Genomic DNA, 16,583 nt, shown 5'->3' on the forward strand with positions numbered 1-16,583 from the left:
TTATATTCAGCCGATTATTTTGATTTTATTTATTTTGATGTTTTATTAATTATTACATAAATGAATTTGTTTAAATTAAGATTTGCATGTCATATATTATGACTAAACATGTATACCTACAATGTTTTATGCAAATAAAAGGATTTGATTTGATAAGTCTACCGTAAGTGTGTGAGGTGAAGTGAGGTACAAACTTAGCGTAATCGGGTTACGCTAAGTTTGTACCTCACTCCGAGTTATAAGTATAAGACTGGACCATTTTCAATACATTTCTTCTTTGATTCTTATGCTAATGCCAATAAAGAGTTTTTCATAATAAAAAATAACAATTTAAACTTGTTGAACACTTAATAAATATGTTCCCAAAATTTTCGCCTGATCCGATACCGGGAAAGGCAAGCTTGCCAGGTAGCTTACACACGTGCTTATGTAGTTTAGCTGTAGTTGCAAGCACCCTATAACATGAGTTACTATAAAAAATACCTAAGTTGCTATAGAAGAGTCTGTGATATCTGAAGAGATCCTCCGATTTCGCTAACTTCCCATCATCAGATCCTGATTTGTTGATGATGACCTGACCCCCGATATCTTACGAGTTTGTAGTTATAGTTGTAGTGTTTGTTAGTAGCCAAGGAGGATACGGAAAAAATAACCTCCTTGTTATGAAGTTTTAAAAAAGGGAAATTTTCTTTTTTGTATTAGTTGCTCTTCGAAAAGCCGAGTGAATGGTATTCATATTCATCCGGTGGCAGCACGCGGGTGCAACCAGGTCACGTTCTCCTTGTAAAAACATTCACCTGTTGCAAATATAGAGACGCGCGGGACTATTTAGAGTTGGTCTTGAAACACTTCACTCACAACACGTATAAATTGACTTTCAATGCCAATACCACTAATAATAAGCGAAGTTGCGTATTGCCGAAGTATACATGAACAGAAATTTAATATATCACTTGCTTTAACGGTGAAGGAAAACATCTGCCTGAGAGTTCTCCATAACGCTTTCAAAGATGTGTCATCATCATCATATCAACTCATTGCCGGCCCACTACAGGGCACGGATTCGTGGACTCCATTAACCTTTGAGAACACTATGGAGAACTCTCAGGCATGCAGGTTGGTGTTTGGAGTCTACCATTCAGCACTTGGCCAGCGTGGTGGCTTAAACCCTAGTAATTCTGAGGGGTTACCCCTGGCCGTTTGTGGGGCGGCAAGCAGTGGATCGTGATGATGATGACATGAACAGTAACGTAACGCCTTACTCGTATATTTTTAATTTTCAGACAGGCCTTCAACTTTAGCTAAGGATAGCAGGTTTACTGTTTAGACATCGTGTTTGAGTGGCATGGTTAGCAAGTAGGTTGTGCGCCCAGTCTGCGTTTAGGATAAGATTTGGTGTCAAATCTTATATACAGTGCAACTTTATCAAGGAACACAACTTTATCTTTTCATACTTTAACAGTATGAAAAGAAGAAAGGTCGAAACTGACTGAGATCTATACGCATTGCCATGTTATCCTATATGTTTAAAGGGTTAGGCACTAATCTTCGGCCTGCTTTAGTTAGTTACATGTACGATTTATATGAACTAAATCATTGCCGTTCTATTTACTAAATGGCGGACCATCGTGTATCGTTCATGTTGCGTTTGAGTATTCAGAATATTTATTTCAGTAACGCGCATAATAGTTGCGTTTTATCTGGAATGGTCAAACGTAATATCCTAATTTTATAAAATCTATATACCTATTATTGAATCCCATTATGCGACTTAATCACTTAGAATTGATTACTACTTATACATAACGAAATGATTGAGAAATGAAGCAGGGATGAGATAAAGCGATTGGTAAGAATTGTTAACCTACTTATACTTACCCATAGAATAATTCGAAGCTATACTCTACCAGATTCATATGAGTTCATTCTACCTTGTTTAATATGGAAATAAGCCGCCAGATTTTCATAACATTCCACAATAGCCGTAACTGGCGTCACGTACTGCGCCGCGGTCACGTGTGTGACGTCACGACGCAAGTGCAATTAGCTGTGTTAACGAACCCTGCGCGTGCGCCGATATCAGCGGACTCTGCCCCGCGTGATTAGGCAATATCCTCTAAGAAAAGCGGGAAGCCTACTTAACGTGCCTTTACCCTGTGTATGTATGATCTGCTACAACCAGATTAAACTGTCCGGTATTGGTGCCTTGATTATTATTTTAACGTCACACTAATCAATATTGCAATAGGCACCGAAAAGCATACATTTTCCGAAGTTGGAAGTAGTTAAAATAAAAAAAAAAATACTGAAAATTAATTTTGTTATGTTCATAATGTATATTCATGTAGGTTTTGTTTTAAAAATTACGTTGCATGATTATGGCACCACTTTTGGCGGCCTGTACACAATCAAACTCGATCGCGATATGAGATCTGCGGACTGCAGCACAGCTCGCATGGCAGGAGACAATTATGTCCTTCCCCGGGAAGGATAAAAATGTAAGATACATTTTCCTCCCGCAGCTTTATAAACTCTCAGTGCAAAACAAGTGGAAATGATACCCAAATAATATATATTTGTAATAATACCCGGGGGTAGGGGTCTCCTATTCCATGTTCCCGTGCTTTAGCAGTTGGACACGTTAATTATATCTCTTATCGGGGGCAGTGGCGTGCATAGAGGGTATGCACAGGGTATGCAGATTGAAATGAACAAAATATCCAGTACGAGTTATAAAAAACCTTAGAGTAGGCATTGTAAGAGTTATAAAAAGCCTACCCTTTAGTATTTACAACTCGTACTGGAGATTTTCTACATTTTATATCATCTGCATACCCTGTGCATACCTACCCTCTATGCACGCCACTGATCGGGGGATATACCTTGTCTCCTGCCTGGGCTAGCCCTGCTTTTTGGATTGACCGTCAATCCACTCTGTGTACGATCAATCTGGATCACGATGGACGCGGATCCAGATTGACGGTGTGCGGGCCGACTAAGTCTCTGTTCTGTGTTTATGTAATGAATAAGTAATTATCAATTAGTGACGACGTCAGAAGCGAAGCTCGCTAAATGCCTCTGTTTGATAAATAATAATCTATTAATAGCGATACCAGCGTATGCACGCACCATTACCTACCATACACAAGCAACACAGTGTTTGCATCTAAAGTTGAAATACTGAATGTATGATTGCCAGCCTGGGATCATAAATTTAACACAGATATTTGTACATGTAATTTATCTAGTGATTAGGACTTCGGTCTCATTTTCGGTTGGGAGGAGTTGAAACTCCGACACGACATAACTTTTCGCGCGCGTTATAAGCAACGATCACTTTATTTTACGTTTGAAACATGCCCGAGAGCTCTCTTTAATGTTCACAAAGGTTGTGAAGTCCACAAATCCGAATTTGGCCAGTGTGTTGGACGGTGGGCTACGACCTTAATCCTTATCCTTTCGACGGAAGACCTGTACCCGGTAGTAGCCGGTGATAGGTGGATAATGATGTCGATAACGTGTCATACTTATACCCTCACCCGTTGAACTAGTGCGCACTTACAGCTACTTTACGTACTTCTAGGCACGTCTCTTACACAGGCAGAACACATGAATAGGGGGGTAATATGTTTTGGTTTTTGATCGAATATAGATCCTAAATATTCAAGAAATTCGAAGCTTAAAATATATTTAAACTCTAAGTGTATACTCAATCAGGGTTAAATATTATGAGATTAAATGCATTTAAACAAGTAATGTGTCTTTACTTAAAGTATTATCATAGAGTAGGAGAGTTAAAGTAGAAGAAGGCGTTATATTGTAGACTGAATAAAAATACTTTAGCTTCAAGTAATAATGAGACCAGAGGTCACAAGTTTACCACAATATACCTACCTTCATAAACAGTCTTTAGATACTCTAGATACATCGAAGGTTAAACCTAATGGAAATCTGATATCAATGAAATATATAGCCTGTATCACATGATACAATAACGCATTTATAAATAGCCTTGCATGCAAAGTACGCAGAAAAGATTCAATTGAATGATTGGTCCCCTCGGGGAACCGGGCCGCGACTGATTTGACATTATTGCATTCACGTACGAATGAAAATAAACGATCATTGTTTGCAAATTGGATGATCTTGGCTCTTGGGAGCTGGATTCCAGGGCTTGACTGCAACATGGGAAATAAAGCCATACTGATAAAATTAATTCTTAAATTAGAAATATCAAATTTATTTTCTTTGACTAAAAATTACTATGTTATCCCTTACGCCTTGCGCGGCCACTTCTTTCAAAGTCTAATAATTCTGAATTCAGACGGATGTGGGGTTTCAATGTAGTCTTATTAATATAGAACGGGTTTAATTTAAATGCATCATCACTTAAGAACCTTGAGTGATGTTGCGGTCAAGAGCTAACTTTTTGTGGAATAAAAAAAACTACATCATTTCGTAAAAGGCTGAAATAGTTTCTCAAACTTATTTTTGGTCAACCAAGTGGGTATAATAAAAGGTTTTACTGTTTTTGTTTATTATATTTTGTGTTAAAAAATAGTTATAAATATCGTTTATTGTCTCTTTCAGGTAGAACAGCGAGATGTACCCGGCATCGACTGCGCGCACCTGGCGATGGACACGGAAGAAGGTGTCGAGGTGGTCTGGAACGAAGTCCAGTTCTCCGAGCGGAAGAACTTCAAGGCGCAGGAGGACAAGATCCAGATGGTGTTCGACAACCTCACTCGGCTGGAGCATCCCAACATTGTGAAGTTCCACCGGTACTGGACGGACACGCATAACGATAAACCAAGGGTTAGTGCGATGATTAAACATTATGCACAACATTATTTTACAGCAACTATTTTATTATTGACTGATCCCTAATTTTTACTCACGGATAATGTAGAATTTCAAATCAGTTCTAAATCGGGAAATATATTTTGAGTTTTTATTTTATTAAAATACTATTCTAATAACGTAAATCAATAATTTCCTTGTAATATTAGTGTTAAAACTAGATGGCGCAATCCATTGAAAGTCATGTAAAGTTACTCTTTAAAATGTTAAGCTCTGCTTCTGGGTTTTTCCTTATTTTCTTTTTTTAATCCAATTAGTAATAGTTTACAACTATATAACTAAAACAAATTTATTTCGCCATTTTGTTAGAGTTTTTTAAGAGACACATTGTACGGAAGAGCAGATTATTTGGTTCATTATGCAACGTGTAACCGAATTACGAACTACTGTTGAAGGGTGTATTAAGTAAATTTCATAAGGAATCACGCTGTAAAAATAATAAATCAAAAGAAGCATATTTTTTTTTCATTAGCAAACAAATTCTAAACATTCTAAGTGTTTACTTGTAACATCCCTATTGAAGATAAAAGGCCGACACGCGCATAGTACCTACGCTACGCGACACGTACGCAAGTGTCTGGAGTAACTTGATTTCCATGTGATGTTAGGGCTGTATCTGATTTCTTTCAGCAAAAACTATGGCAGTTGTTAAGGCAAAAACTAACTTTTCGGTTCACAGATAAGTCTCGGAAATTGTACTGTACCTCATTTACAATGTACCACTTAAACCTGTAAAGTAATATATCGGTTTTTATTTACATGTTGTATACAAATTTTGTATAAAGTTTTTATTCTCTTTGTACAAAATCAAAATTATGACAAAGGGACATAATCTAACCGAAATCTTCAGGTGATATTCATAACGGAGTACATGTCGTGTGGGTCACTGAAGCAATTCCTGAAACGAACCAAACGAAACGTGAAGAGGCTCCCACTGCAGGCTTGGAAACGATGGTGTACACAGATACTCTCAGCGCTCAGGTAAACCTCTTAAAACCCTGATAATATTCCATGCACCCATCGCAACTCTTCATTTTAAATTTCTTTTTCTTTTACGAATTTCCTTTAACTTGGCTTCTTCAACTACATATTCTCTCTGTTATTAAATGTAACGTAAAGTTGGACATGATATCAACACTTTATTGTCAATATAGGTGTACAAAATACAATTTTGCGTGTAGTTTTATAATCCTAGTCAAAGGTTTCATAACCAAACACGTTCGAAAGATCTGGCCTTTCATCTAGTTCTATCACACTTACTACCCTCCGCGTTAATAATCAGCAAATTTTAATGATTTTACGATGTTTTCAATATTACCACTCTATAATCATAGCCTATGAGATTTACTCAAAATCTAGCTTAACGCGTAGTTGAGTTATCAAAGTCTTGCAAAACAATATTGTCTCCTTTAAGCAAAAAAGTTTACACAACAAGGAATAATTGTTGAATCTTTACCTGCTAGCTATCTCCACGGCTGCGTTCCACCCATTGTGCACGGCAACTTGACCTGCGACACAATCTTCATCCAGCACAACGGCCTAGTCAAGATAGGGTCAGTGGCTCCGGATGCCATCCACCACCACGTCAAGACCTGCCGCGAGAACATGAGGAACATGCACCTCGTCGCACCTGAATATGGATGTAAGTACGATTTATACTAGCAAGAATTCTTAGGATAGAAGGGAAGGATGAATGTTAGTTTCCGTTACCATCGATCTAAGCACAACTTCTACGACCAATAGTTTTCCATGAGAATAGTAATATCCATTCATATTCCATTTTGAAAATGTTATTGCAGTTACATACACAATATTTCAGTGTTCATTTAAGAATATATAGGTTCATTAGCAAACTCTAATAACCTATCGTTAATAAACATCTTAAAATTATTGAATAAAGCTGAAAAAGAATTCAGAAAGTTGTGCAAGGATAATGGATAGTCGGAGACGGTAGCAACTTTACGTATTTATTGCAACTTTATTTCCCTCGGCTCAGCATCGCAAATGGTGACGCCCGCGATGGATATCTACTCATTCGGCATGTGCGCGCTCGAGACCGCCGCTCTAGAGATTCAGGGCAACGGCGACTCCGGCAGCCATGTCACTGAGGATCACATCGCACGGACCGTTGAGTCGCTGGAGGAGCCGCGGCAGAAGGACTTCATATACAGGTACTTACTTCGGGCCCGCTTCCGCAGCGGCGGAGATGAGCCGAGAGGAGAGAGAGAGCGGGGCAGACGCTGCCGGCGCTAGGGAACCGCTATGTCTGCTCCGCTTCAATGGATCAGCCACTTCTATTTAACGCTTTTCTCCTCTCCGATCGTCTCCGCTTCAGTTGAATCGCACCCTTATGCCAGCAGGTCGCATTGGTAAGTCCGGTCATTTATCTCTAGGTTCTAACGTTGTGTAGTGCCACGGAACCAGGGAACGTGATCTAATCGGGCGGTACCAATGGTTTCAGATGCATAAATAAAGACCCGGCGAAGAGGCCGACGGCGAGGGAACTCCTCTTCCACCCGTTGCTCTTCGAAGTGCATTCGCTCAAGTTATTAGCGGCGCATACACTGGTCAATACAAGTGGTGAGTTAAATTTACTTACTTACGGCACTTATGATACGTATATTACACGAGAAATGTGTCTATAGTAGTGAGATGATGGCAAAGCAATGAGGACGAAGCCCAAAACAAACATAGCCGGGTGTTCTTTTCTGTTATGACCATCTCGCATTGTCATTCAAAACTATTAGAAGCGCAACCTGGTTAGAATAATAATTCACACCCAAGCTTTTTTATCGATTACGTAGTCCTTTATACTATCATAGGGCTGTTTAGTCCAAACATTAACACTAACGTCTTATAATAATCCGTTATCAAACTGTGACAACAGAACAGCGTACTTGGTGTATGGCACAAACCAAATGCCTAATAAGACCTATATTTAAAAAAAAAACTAAGGGACCACTTCTTATCGCAATACTGTGGTACTGTTTAAACTTAATTATTCTTTTTTATTTTTTTCCTTTACTCTTTTTTGTGTTAGTTTAGCTAGTTTTGTTCTATAGTATATATTGTCAACATTTTTAATATTATTTTATATATAATTTAAGTATTTGTTTTTTTAAATTTATTTTAAATGTATGTTTTTGTTCGCGGTGCTAGATTCGTCAAGCTTATGTCACAGCCTGATGGATCTTACAGCTTATAGGTACTCTCATGTCTCTCTTAATCGTTTTTTCTCCTTCTAACTGACAATATAGTTTTGTATTTGCAAGTTGTGGCAGTCTTTAAGTGGGTCTACAATATTACATTTTTATGTTTTTTTATTTTTTGTTCAGTTTTTAAGAGTTGTTGTTGTAACCTGTTGATTGTCCCTTAAATAAATAAATAAGGCCTGCTCGGGAATATGTAATCAAACTTTTAGGTTCCCTCGTTTTCCCATATTTCATTTTAGGGCTGCATTAGAAGGTCGTTAGTTTACCTTATGAAACTTAAAATACACAAAATACATTTATTTCAAGTAGGTATATACATTTTTGAAACGTCAAGTCTGTGATAATGACTCTACCACCGGTTCGGAAGGCAGATTCTTTAGAGAAGAAGAGAAATTCAGCAGTTGCTTTCCCTCGACAATTTACATTTTAAGATTAATTTCTGTGGGAGACGAAAGTGGAGCCGGCTTTCAAGCAACCTTGTCATTAAGAAATTCATGAACTGGCTTTAATAAATGTGTTTTAACATATTGTCTAAACTTATGCCTTAACTTATCAAATATTACCTTAGGAATCATATTATAGAAGCGTACCCTCAATCCCACAAATTACTTTTCTACTTTCGCAGACGATATGCAGATGACACAAATTTAAGAACATTTCTTGTAAGTCGATTGTTTATATCCACTTTTTTTTATAGCGGTTGATATTTTGTTTACAAAAACTATGTTATTATAAATATTTTGTGAAGCTAGCAATAAGTTTACCTATTTATTTAAAAAAAAAAAAGAGAATTAGGTCTTTAAAATAAACCTTTTCTTCATTCGGAATCCAAAAAAACAAAACTGTTGCTATTTTTACTCGAGCGAACCCTCAATTTAGTACGTTGCAGCTATTTTTAGCATCACGTGGGGTTAAGTATTTCCGCTAAGTAATTACCGAAAGAGGCGCCATTTTTAAACCACTTTCTTTTTAACACGCGGCCATATTTTCAATTTATTTGTAAACTAGTTTGGCGATGTTTGTATTCGTAATAAATAAGCAGTCATTTATATTGAGGTATGTGCTATAGACTTTAGCGGTCACATTCCTTTATGCCTAAATTCGTTATATCGGTAATGGTTGGTTTTATTTAAAACGGTGGCGATCCCCCGTGACTCGCGTTAGTCAACTTTAAAGATAGGCTGTCGCGGACTTTTATTTAGAGCTTTTGAAGAGGAAAAATTCCGTAATACATTATTTAGGCTCTCGAATTTTTTTGCCGTCTTTGTATTTTTTTTTATTATTCTCCGCTCCTATATGTAGCCTTCCCCGAAAGAAGGACTATCCAACACAAAATGATCTTTCCAATTGGAGCCAATAGGTCCTAAGATTAGCGCGTTCAACCGAACAGACTTTTCTGCTATATAATATTAGTAAAGATTAGCCCGTGAATATGTATCAGGCCGTTTCGTAACACTTTTTATCTTATCTCGGAGTAATTTTCTTAAAAAAATACTATAATACATTTTTCTTTCATACAAACCTTGGCAATAACACAACAAAAGCTGTATCGGTCGAGCCGTTCTCAAGTGATGATCTTTTTTACACGCGGCAATTTATTTTTGCTTAGACAAATCAAATTACTATATAAATACCGGAACAGCTTTTGACCACAGAATTAAGAACATACAGAAACCGTGTACGCGACTAATATTAAGGCAATATAAACCACTCCACTTTAGTAGTGTTTCTCAAAGAAACTGCTAGTAACTTCATACCATTTAGCAGTTGACAGTTATTATTTTCTAATGTTCTAATCGTTTACCATAAAAGTGGGAAAAGTTTGTAAGCTAGTTTTGTTTCTTGATACTTAATTTTTATGCGACTAAAACGTGTTTATACCCTGTGGCTACGATGAAAGTTTAACTACTTTGCTCATAACTTTGTCAGGAATAGTCTAAGGAAATCTAATTTCACCGTTGGTTTGCAATGCTAAATCCTCAGGGCTAACTACATTGTTGCTTTTTGTTAGTATGTTGTAGAATAAGAATTAAGATGGAAAGTTTCTTATTTTTGGAACAGGCTACAAAATTAAAAATAAATGAAAGCATCTAAATTCTAAACTTCTATTTATCTTTTACAAGTACAAGTATAGTATCTTGAGTTTCTTGCCAGCATTCTTGAAAGAATCTGGATTTTACTGGAACTGTTGTATTAAGCAAAAAAAAAAAAGGCTTTGTGTCTGTTTGAGTTTGAAGTCGTTGATCCCAGAAACTATCAGTCAGATTTGTTTGTCTGAGAGTTCTATCTAACGTTCTCCAAGGCTTGCTTAGACCACGTGGTAGACTTCGGACTAAATTCCTCTCATTTTGATAAACTATTGATGTTTGGAAAAGAGCAACCGCTGAGTTTCGTGCCGGCTTCCTCGCGATAGAATCTGCCTTAATCTGCCGGTGGTTGAGTCACTACAAACAGATAGACTTCCCGTTTCTATTTATTAATAACGAGCGGACTCGGCAGCCATCTGTCCGGTAAAGCAGAACAAGCTACCAGGTCTGATTGCTTTCAAATCAACCAGAAACCTATTGAATACACAAAATTGGATTAAGATCGGTCTCGCTGTTTAGGAGGAGTTAGGTTACAAACACACGTACAGAAGGATTTAAGTTATCTTTTTACGTTTTAAACCTTGCCATACTTCCATAATTATTTCAAGACCTAAATTAGCCAAATCGGTCCAGCCGTTCTCAAGTTTTAGTGAGACTAACGAACAGCATATATATATTGACGGACCAAGCCGATGGCCTACCTGATGTTAGTTATTGGAAAAGTTCTACTACTGCACTTGATATTTTTTTTCAACTTGTCCTATATCTAATTTAAGCAATATTTTCTTTATTTTTAGAGTATATGATATATAAGTATGTTACAAGATCTTCTTTACGTAAATGTACTTTTATTATTTTCTTAATAATTGTAAAATACAGTTCACTCTAAAAAATGGCTAAAACATTTTTTATATTATAGGACAGTTAAGATAAAATAGACTATGTGAATATGTATAGTACCTAAGCTTATTTGAAATAAATGTAACTTGAATTGTTAGGAGTACGTATCCAAGGGCTGAAACGGGACCCTATTACTAAGTCATCTGTTTGTCTTTTCGTGTTTCACCAGACTGTATCTCATGGATCGTGCTAGTAAGACATTTTGACTTTTTCACAAACTATATATTTCCGTAGTTGTTATAACAACAAATACTTGAAGTAGCCTATGATAGTCTCCGTCCGTTCAACGCTTGGTCGCTCAGTCGGGAAGGACAAAATAACAAGCGCACGTTCGCATTAGCAATATGAGTAAGGCGCGCGGAGTGACCGGGCGAGTGCTTGCAGCGAACATCTCGGAGACGATCACGGACGAGGTGTGCGGCTCGGGCGGCGCGCTGGCGTGGTGCGCGCGCGGCGGCCGGCGCCACGAGCTGGCCGGCAAGGACCTGCCGCACGCGGAGAAGCTGGAGAAGTTCGTCGAGGACGTCAAGTACGTAGGCTTGCCGCGAGCACGTTGCGTCCCGCGATTGTAGCCCTGCCGAGGGATATTAACATGTCCACGTTATTCCACATTTCCACCTGTGCGCTCATAGTCAGGGGGTTTATAAAGCTGTGGGGGAAGCACGGAATTAAGAACGTACATAATCCGTGTACATGACTAATTGTAGCATCAAAACAGCACTTCAGTTTAGTTAGGATCATGTATGTACCTTAATGCACTAGTCTTAGAGTCGCAAATCTCATGTTTTTCATTTAATTTAATACTTTTAAAGTTCATTTTAATCTGATGTTTAAGAATTTCAATACTCAAAAACGACTCCTCGATTGCTAGTTAGAAAATCTTGTATTAAAGGGACTGTAAATTCCTGTATGTTTGCCCTCTATTTATGTATAAATAAAACAACAAAAATATTTTCATCATCAGCCATCTGATTCCGTTCCATTATCGACACATGTTAGTAGTAATAACTGAGGAACGGGGGTAGACACAATCTATTTCCTGAGAGGGCAAACACGACCAATTTTCTAATTCCTTAGAATTTAAAATTAGAAAAATACAATTTTCAAGGGTCCCCAAAAGGAATTAATCGCATTCAATTGATTAACTCGTCTCCAGAAACTAGTTCCCTTCAAGTAACTAACATTTTAGCACAACAGATTGTTAGTAACCCCTATTCGGTCCCGAGGAGTGTACGAGCTGGCCCGTTGCAGATACGGCATCTACCCGCTGACGGCGTACGGGCTGGCGCGCCGCGCCGCGTCGCCGTGCGAGCGCGCGCGCGCCTCGTCCGAGAGCGCGCCCGCGTCGCCCGAGCCGCGCGCGCGCGACCTGGAGACGCGCCGCGTCGTCAACATGATGTGCAGCCTCATGGCCGCGCCGCCCGCGCCGCCCGCGCCGCGCGCCGAGCCCGACCCCGCCGACCTGCTGGTGCGTACCGAGCCCGACCCCGTACGGGTCGCCAGTGCCTTTTATATATGTTAAGTACGTTTCATACACAGGTTGCAAGTTTCTATATGTGCTAAACCGAAAAACTTGCCATTTAAATCGAGTTTTAGGTCGAGTACCATTAATTTAAAACTACTTAGTGATAAACGATATGGTCTACCAATAGTAACAAATAATTTGTCTGTGTATTTTTCCTCAAAAAAAACTATTAATTTAAAACGGCAAAACCAGTATCTAACTGAATGTCAGTTTTAACAATAATAGTGATTTATTACATACTTTCTTTTGATTTTCGCATTCACGCCCATTTTACACTCGCATGAATGAATCCAGACCACTGTTTCTGTAAACATCTTTATGAAAGTGTGACTCACGGAAGCTGCAGTCTGAGGGCCTCGTTCGCAAGCAGCCCAAGCACTCCCCGCTCCCTCCGCAGATGACCATCCTGCTGCGCATGGACGACAAGATGAACCGCCAGCTCACGTGCGCCGTCACGCGCCGCGACTCCGCGCACGCGCTGGCGCACGAGCTCGTGCAGCTGGGCTTCATCCACGAGGTGGGTTAACGCGCACACCACTCTCATGTAACGAAATATGTCTAAACGTGACCTTGAAGTTTCCGGAAATATTAACAAATACCAATGTTTCACTTCAAAAAATTTACTGAACCACCACACCTTGAACGTGTTCTCTTTAAAGGTCCCCAATCCTCTATTCCATTCCATATACATAACAGCTTTTCTAGGTGACGGAATAAAAAAATATATATAAAAAATCAATTTAATTGAAAATTATGTAAAATTTTGATTTATTATCTTAAGGCTTATACAATGAATTGAAGAATTTTGTAATTTTCTCTTGCTTGGCAGTTTTTAAAAGCTCCTTCAGTTCGCACTGATATGCAGCAGTTGCATTTGCAATTAAATAATACTTCGTTCCATAAACGGGTCAAAGTTCATAAAAATCATAAAAGTCATTTCTTCTTCTTCTTGCGGTGCCTCTCCGACTAGCGAAGGTTGGCAGTCAGCTTCGTAAATTCTTATCTATCTTTCGCAAGGCGAAATAATTCTGCTGCACTCGCGATTCCAATCCACTCTCTGATGTTACGAAGCCAGGACTTTTTTCTGCGACCAACACCTCTTCTTCCTGCAACCTTTCCCATCATAATAAGTTGAAGGACCTCATATCTCTCGTGCCTTAGCACGTGCCCCAGATATGCAACTTTTCTGATCTTGATGGTGTGCAAAAGTTCACGCCGTTGGCTGACGCGTCGCAGAACTTCCTCATTGGATACTTTGAGAGTCCAACTAATAACATACGTCTGAATGTCCACATCTCAAATGCTTCTATGCGTTTCCTGAGGTCTTCTTTAATAGTCCAAGCCTCGCATCCGTACAGCAGTATGGGCCAGATGTAACAACGCAGGAGTCGAATGCGCAAAGGGATCTTAAGTCTGCGGTTGCAGAGTACTTTTTTCATCTTGGTAAAGGTACTTCTAGCTATTTCAATCCGAGACCTAATTTCCTAATCACTGCTCCAGATATCATTAAGCCACGTACCTAAATATTTATAATTTCTTACTCTCTCAACTTTTTGGCCTGCTACTGTGATGTCAAAAGCTTATTTGCCATTCTTAAACCTTTACTTAGATTTTTCAAATTAAATGTCACGTTTTCAGTACTTGCCGAAGCTTATTCTTCAATGGGCTGTAAATTTAACATTTACAGCAATTCCTGAATGTCTCTTGATTCTATTTGTTCGAACCCATTTTATTCCATTCGTGATTTCGGCTATGTTTGCAGTCAAAGTTTGAACTGGCACAGATTCTTCGACATTTTCCGCGGTCAGAACAGGCCACAGTTTTTATTTAACAACATACTTTAGGCAAAGTTGTAAATTGTAAATAAGATATATTTTTCTTTGTTAATTAGTTCATTTGGCATTTACAAAAGAAAATTGGATTGGATACATAGTGGAAATCTTTTATTATTATATATATACTTATTAGATCCGCGAGTAAAGAAATTTTGTACCAGTCCACTTTTACGAGTAAAATTCTGACCAGCAAATTTTTCCAATTACCATTTTTTTGTAATCAGTTATGGTTGGTCTTTCCAATTTTTTCTTTCTTATGTGAGAATTTCCACCTTTTCTATTTAAGTTCTATTCGAGAAAACTTGTGATTCGCTATACTCTGCTACTTCATTTGTTCTTCTACTTTCTGTTATAAGCTGTATGTTTTCATAAACAATAAAACAAAATAAAAACTAGTCACGCTAAAAACGTCATAAACAATTCTATCACTACAGGCGGACCGGGAAAAAATCTGCCGTCTGATGGAGGAATCGCTCCGCAGCAGCTTCGGCCAACTGCCGCGCCCGCAGCACGTGGCCAGCTAGTGGCCCCGCCCCCCGCCCCGCCTCGCGCCGACCGACACCGCGTAAGATTAGCATCTGAAACTTCTTAAACTAATGGCATTTTATTGTACCTATTGTATTCTTTTTTACTACACCGTAAAAGATTATTGAGAAAAACGTAAAGGAATATTCGTAAAGCCTTCTTTGAAATATGATCGAAACCCTCTTATTTTGCAATCCAGCCATACAAGCTCACTACAGAAGCAGGCCTTTCGGGTGGCTGAGCTTTTAAACTGTACGTTTCTAATTTTGTATATTTTCAAATAGCTCCTTTACGTTTTTCTAGTAAAAAAAGTGTATTTATATATGCTCAGATTTCTAGGTTTTCAAGAAATTTTCTTTTAATGTGGTCTGAATTTTAATTCTTACGAGATGTATAATTAGTACTGAATATAAATTATAAATTATTCTGTATATATATATATATAAGTTTTAAATTGTATAAAGTACTTTTTATGTTCTTCATCATTATAATTACTATAGATTGGCAGTTTACTTTCAACAGGGTTGCATGGACTGAAAATATAAAGTTATTTAGGTAGTTTTTAATAAATTTATAAAGATTTACAGGCATATTACGTATAATTTTCGTTCGTAACGACGTTGTAAAAAAGCGGTCATAGAATGTTACCCTGAAGAACACCCAAACATACAGCTATCTTAGCGCCAAACTTGTGATAAAACAGTTATTATTGGATGAATTGATGTTACTGTGGCTAAACTTTGTATTTTAGGCTAAAGTGAATTCAATTTGCAAACATCACATTAATAACACTATCAAAGTTTGGTGAAATAGCTGTACACAGTTTGCGTAACGTAGGATTCCGCTCTGAAGTGGGTTTATCAGCTGTAGTAAGCAAAAATAGTACTAGACATCAGTTGCATGCCCTACGCTGCAGGTTCTGACTTCAGAGCGGCAATCTTAAAAATACTCAAACTGTACATTTTACCTACATGTTGGTTATTTTTGTATTTAGTTCCAATATTTAATGCTACTTCGGTCGGTCGAAACATAAAATTAAAGATATTATCAAAGTAACTAAGCTTAGTGAATTCTTTAGTCGGGCGTTATCCGCTGGCATTTACAAATATTCTACCGGTTTAGAATTTATAGACATACATACGACACCCGACTTTTTCATGGCCTTTAGAATTATTGTGACTTTACCAGCTGGGCCACAGCCTTGTCGCACAAGCTGTGAAATGACGTACAACTAATATATATATAAATATAATAACATTAGCAGTGCCCGCAGCTTCGCCCGCGTGTTCTGTACTATACTTACTAATGTCATAAATGTAGAAGGTCTTGTGTAATCGGAGGACAAACCAAAAAGCTTACAAAGATACTCGCATTTATAATATCATTAAGGATAAACAGAAGACAAATTACTGACCGCGCGCTGCGTTTTAAACCGCCGCAACGTACAAGACCGTGGCCCCGCGGTAGAAGCACGCCGCTTTTTACAGATCTATCGAGATCTTTAGTAGCCATTTAGAAACGGGACCGAGAAATAAGCAATTTTCATATAAGATTGATATAGTTAGATGTTCTATTTGTTTGGATAACTCGACTTACCTTACCTTGTATGGCAAAATCTCAAAGATTTAGACAGCGCTGC

At 38.2% G+C, this 16,583-nt stretch overlaps 1 protein-coding gene across 1 annotated transcript in view; it reads left to right on the forward strand.

Moving 5' to 3' along the window:
- The window catches only part of LOC120624589 (nuclear receptor-binding protein homolog), an 89,285-nt gene extending 73,926 nt beyond the window's left edge, over positions 1-15,359 (forward strand). The window contains exons 2-10 of the mRNA XM_039891228.1: positions 4,591-4,815; positions 5,711-5,841; positions 6,324-6,502; positions 6,857-7,031; positions 7,322-7,440; positions 11,444-11,588; positions 12,311-12,527; positions 12,982-13,101; positions 14,854-15,359. Of these exons, the coding sequence (XP_039747162.1) occupies positions 4,591-4,815; positions 5,711-5,841; positions 6,324-6,502; positions 6,857-7,031; positions 7,322-7,440; positions 11,444-11,588; positions 12,311-12,527; positions 12,982-13,101; positions 14,854-14,943 (1,401 nt within the window). The 3' untranslated portion in view covers positions 14,944-15,359. The remainder of the gene's footprint in view (positions 1-4,590; positions 4,816-5,710; positions 5,842-6,323; positions 6,503-6,856; positions 7,032-7,321; positions 7,441-11,443; positions 11,589-12,310; positions 12,528-12,981; positions 13,102-14,853) is intronic.
- The last annotated feature ends 1,224 nt before the right edge of the window (positions 15,360-16,583 follow it).

The sequence above is a fragment of the Pararge aegeria genome, chromosome 6 (assembly GCF_905163445.1).
Source record: "Pararge aegeria chromosome 6, ilParAegt1.1, whole genome shotgun sequence".
Lineage (NCBI taxonomy): Eukaryota > Metazoa > Arthropoda > Insecta > Lepidoptera > Nymphalidae > Pararge > Pararge aegeria.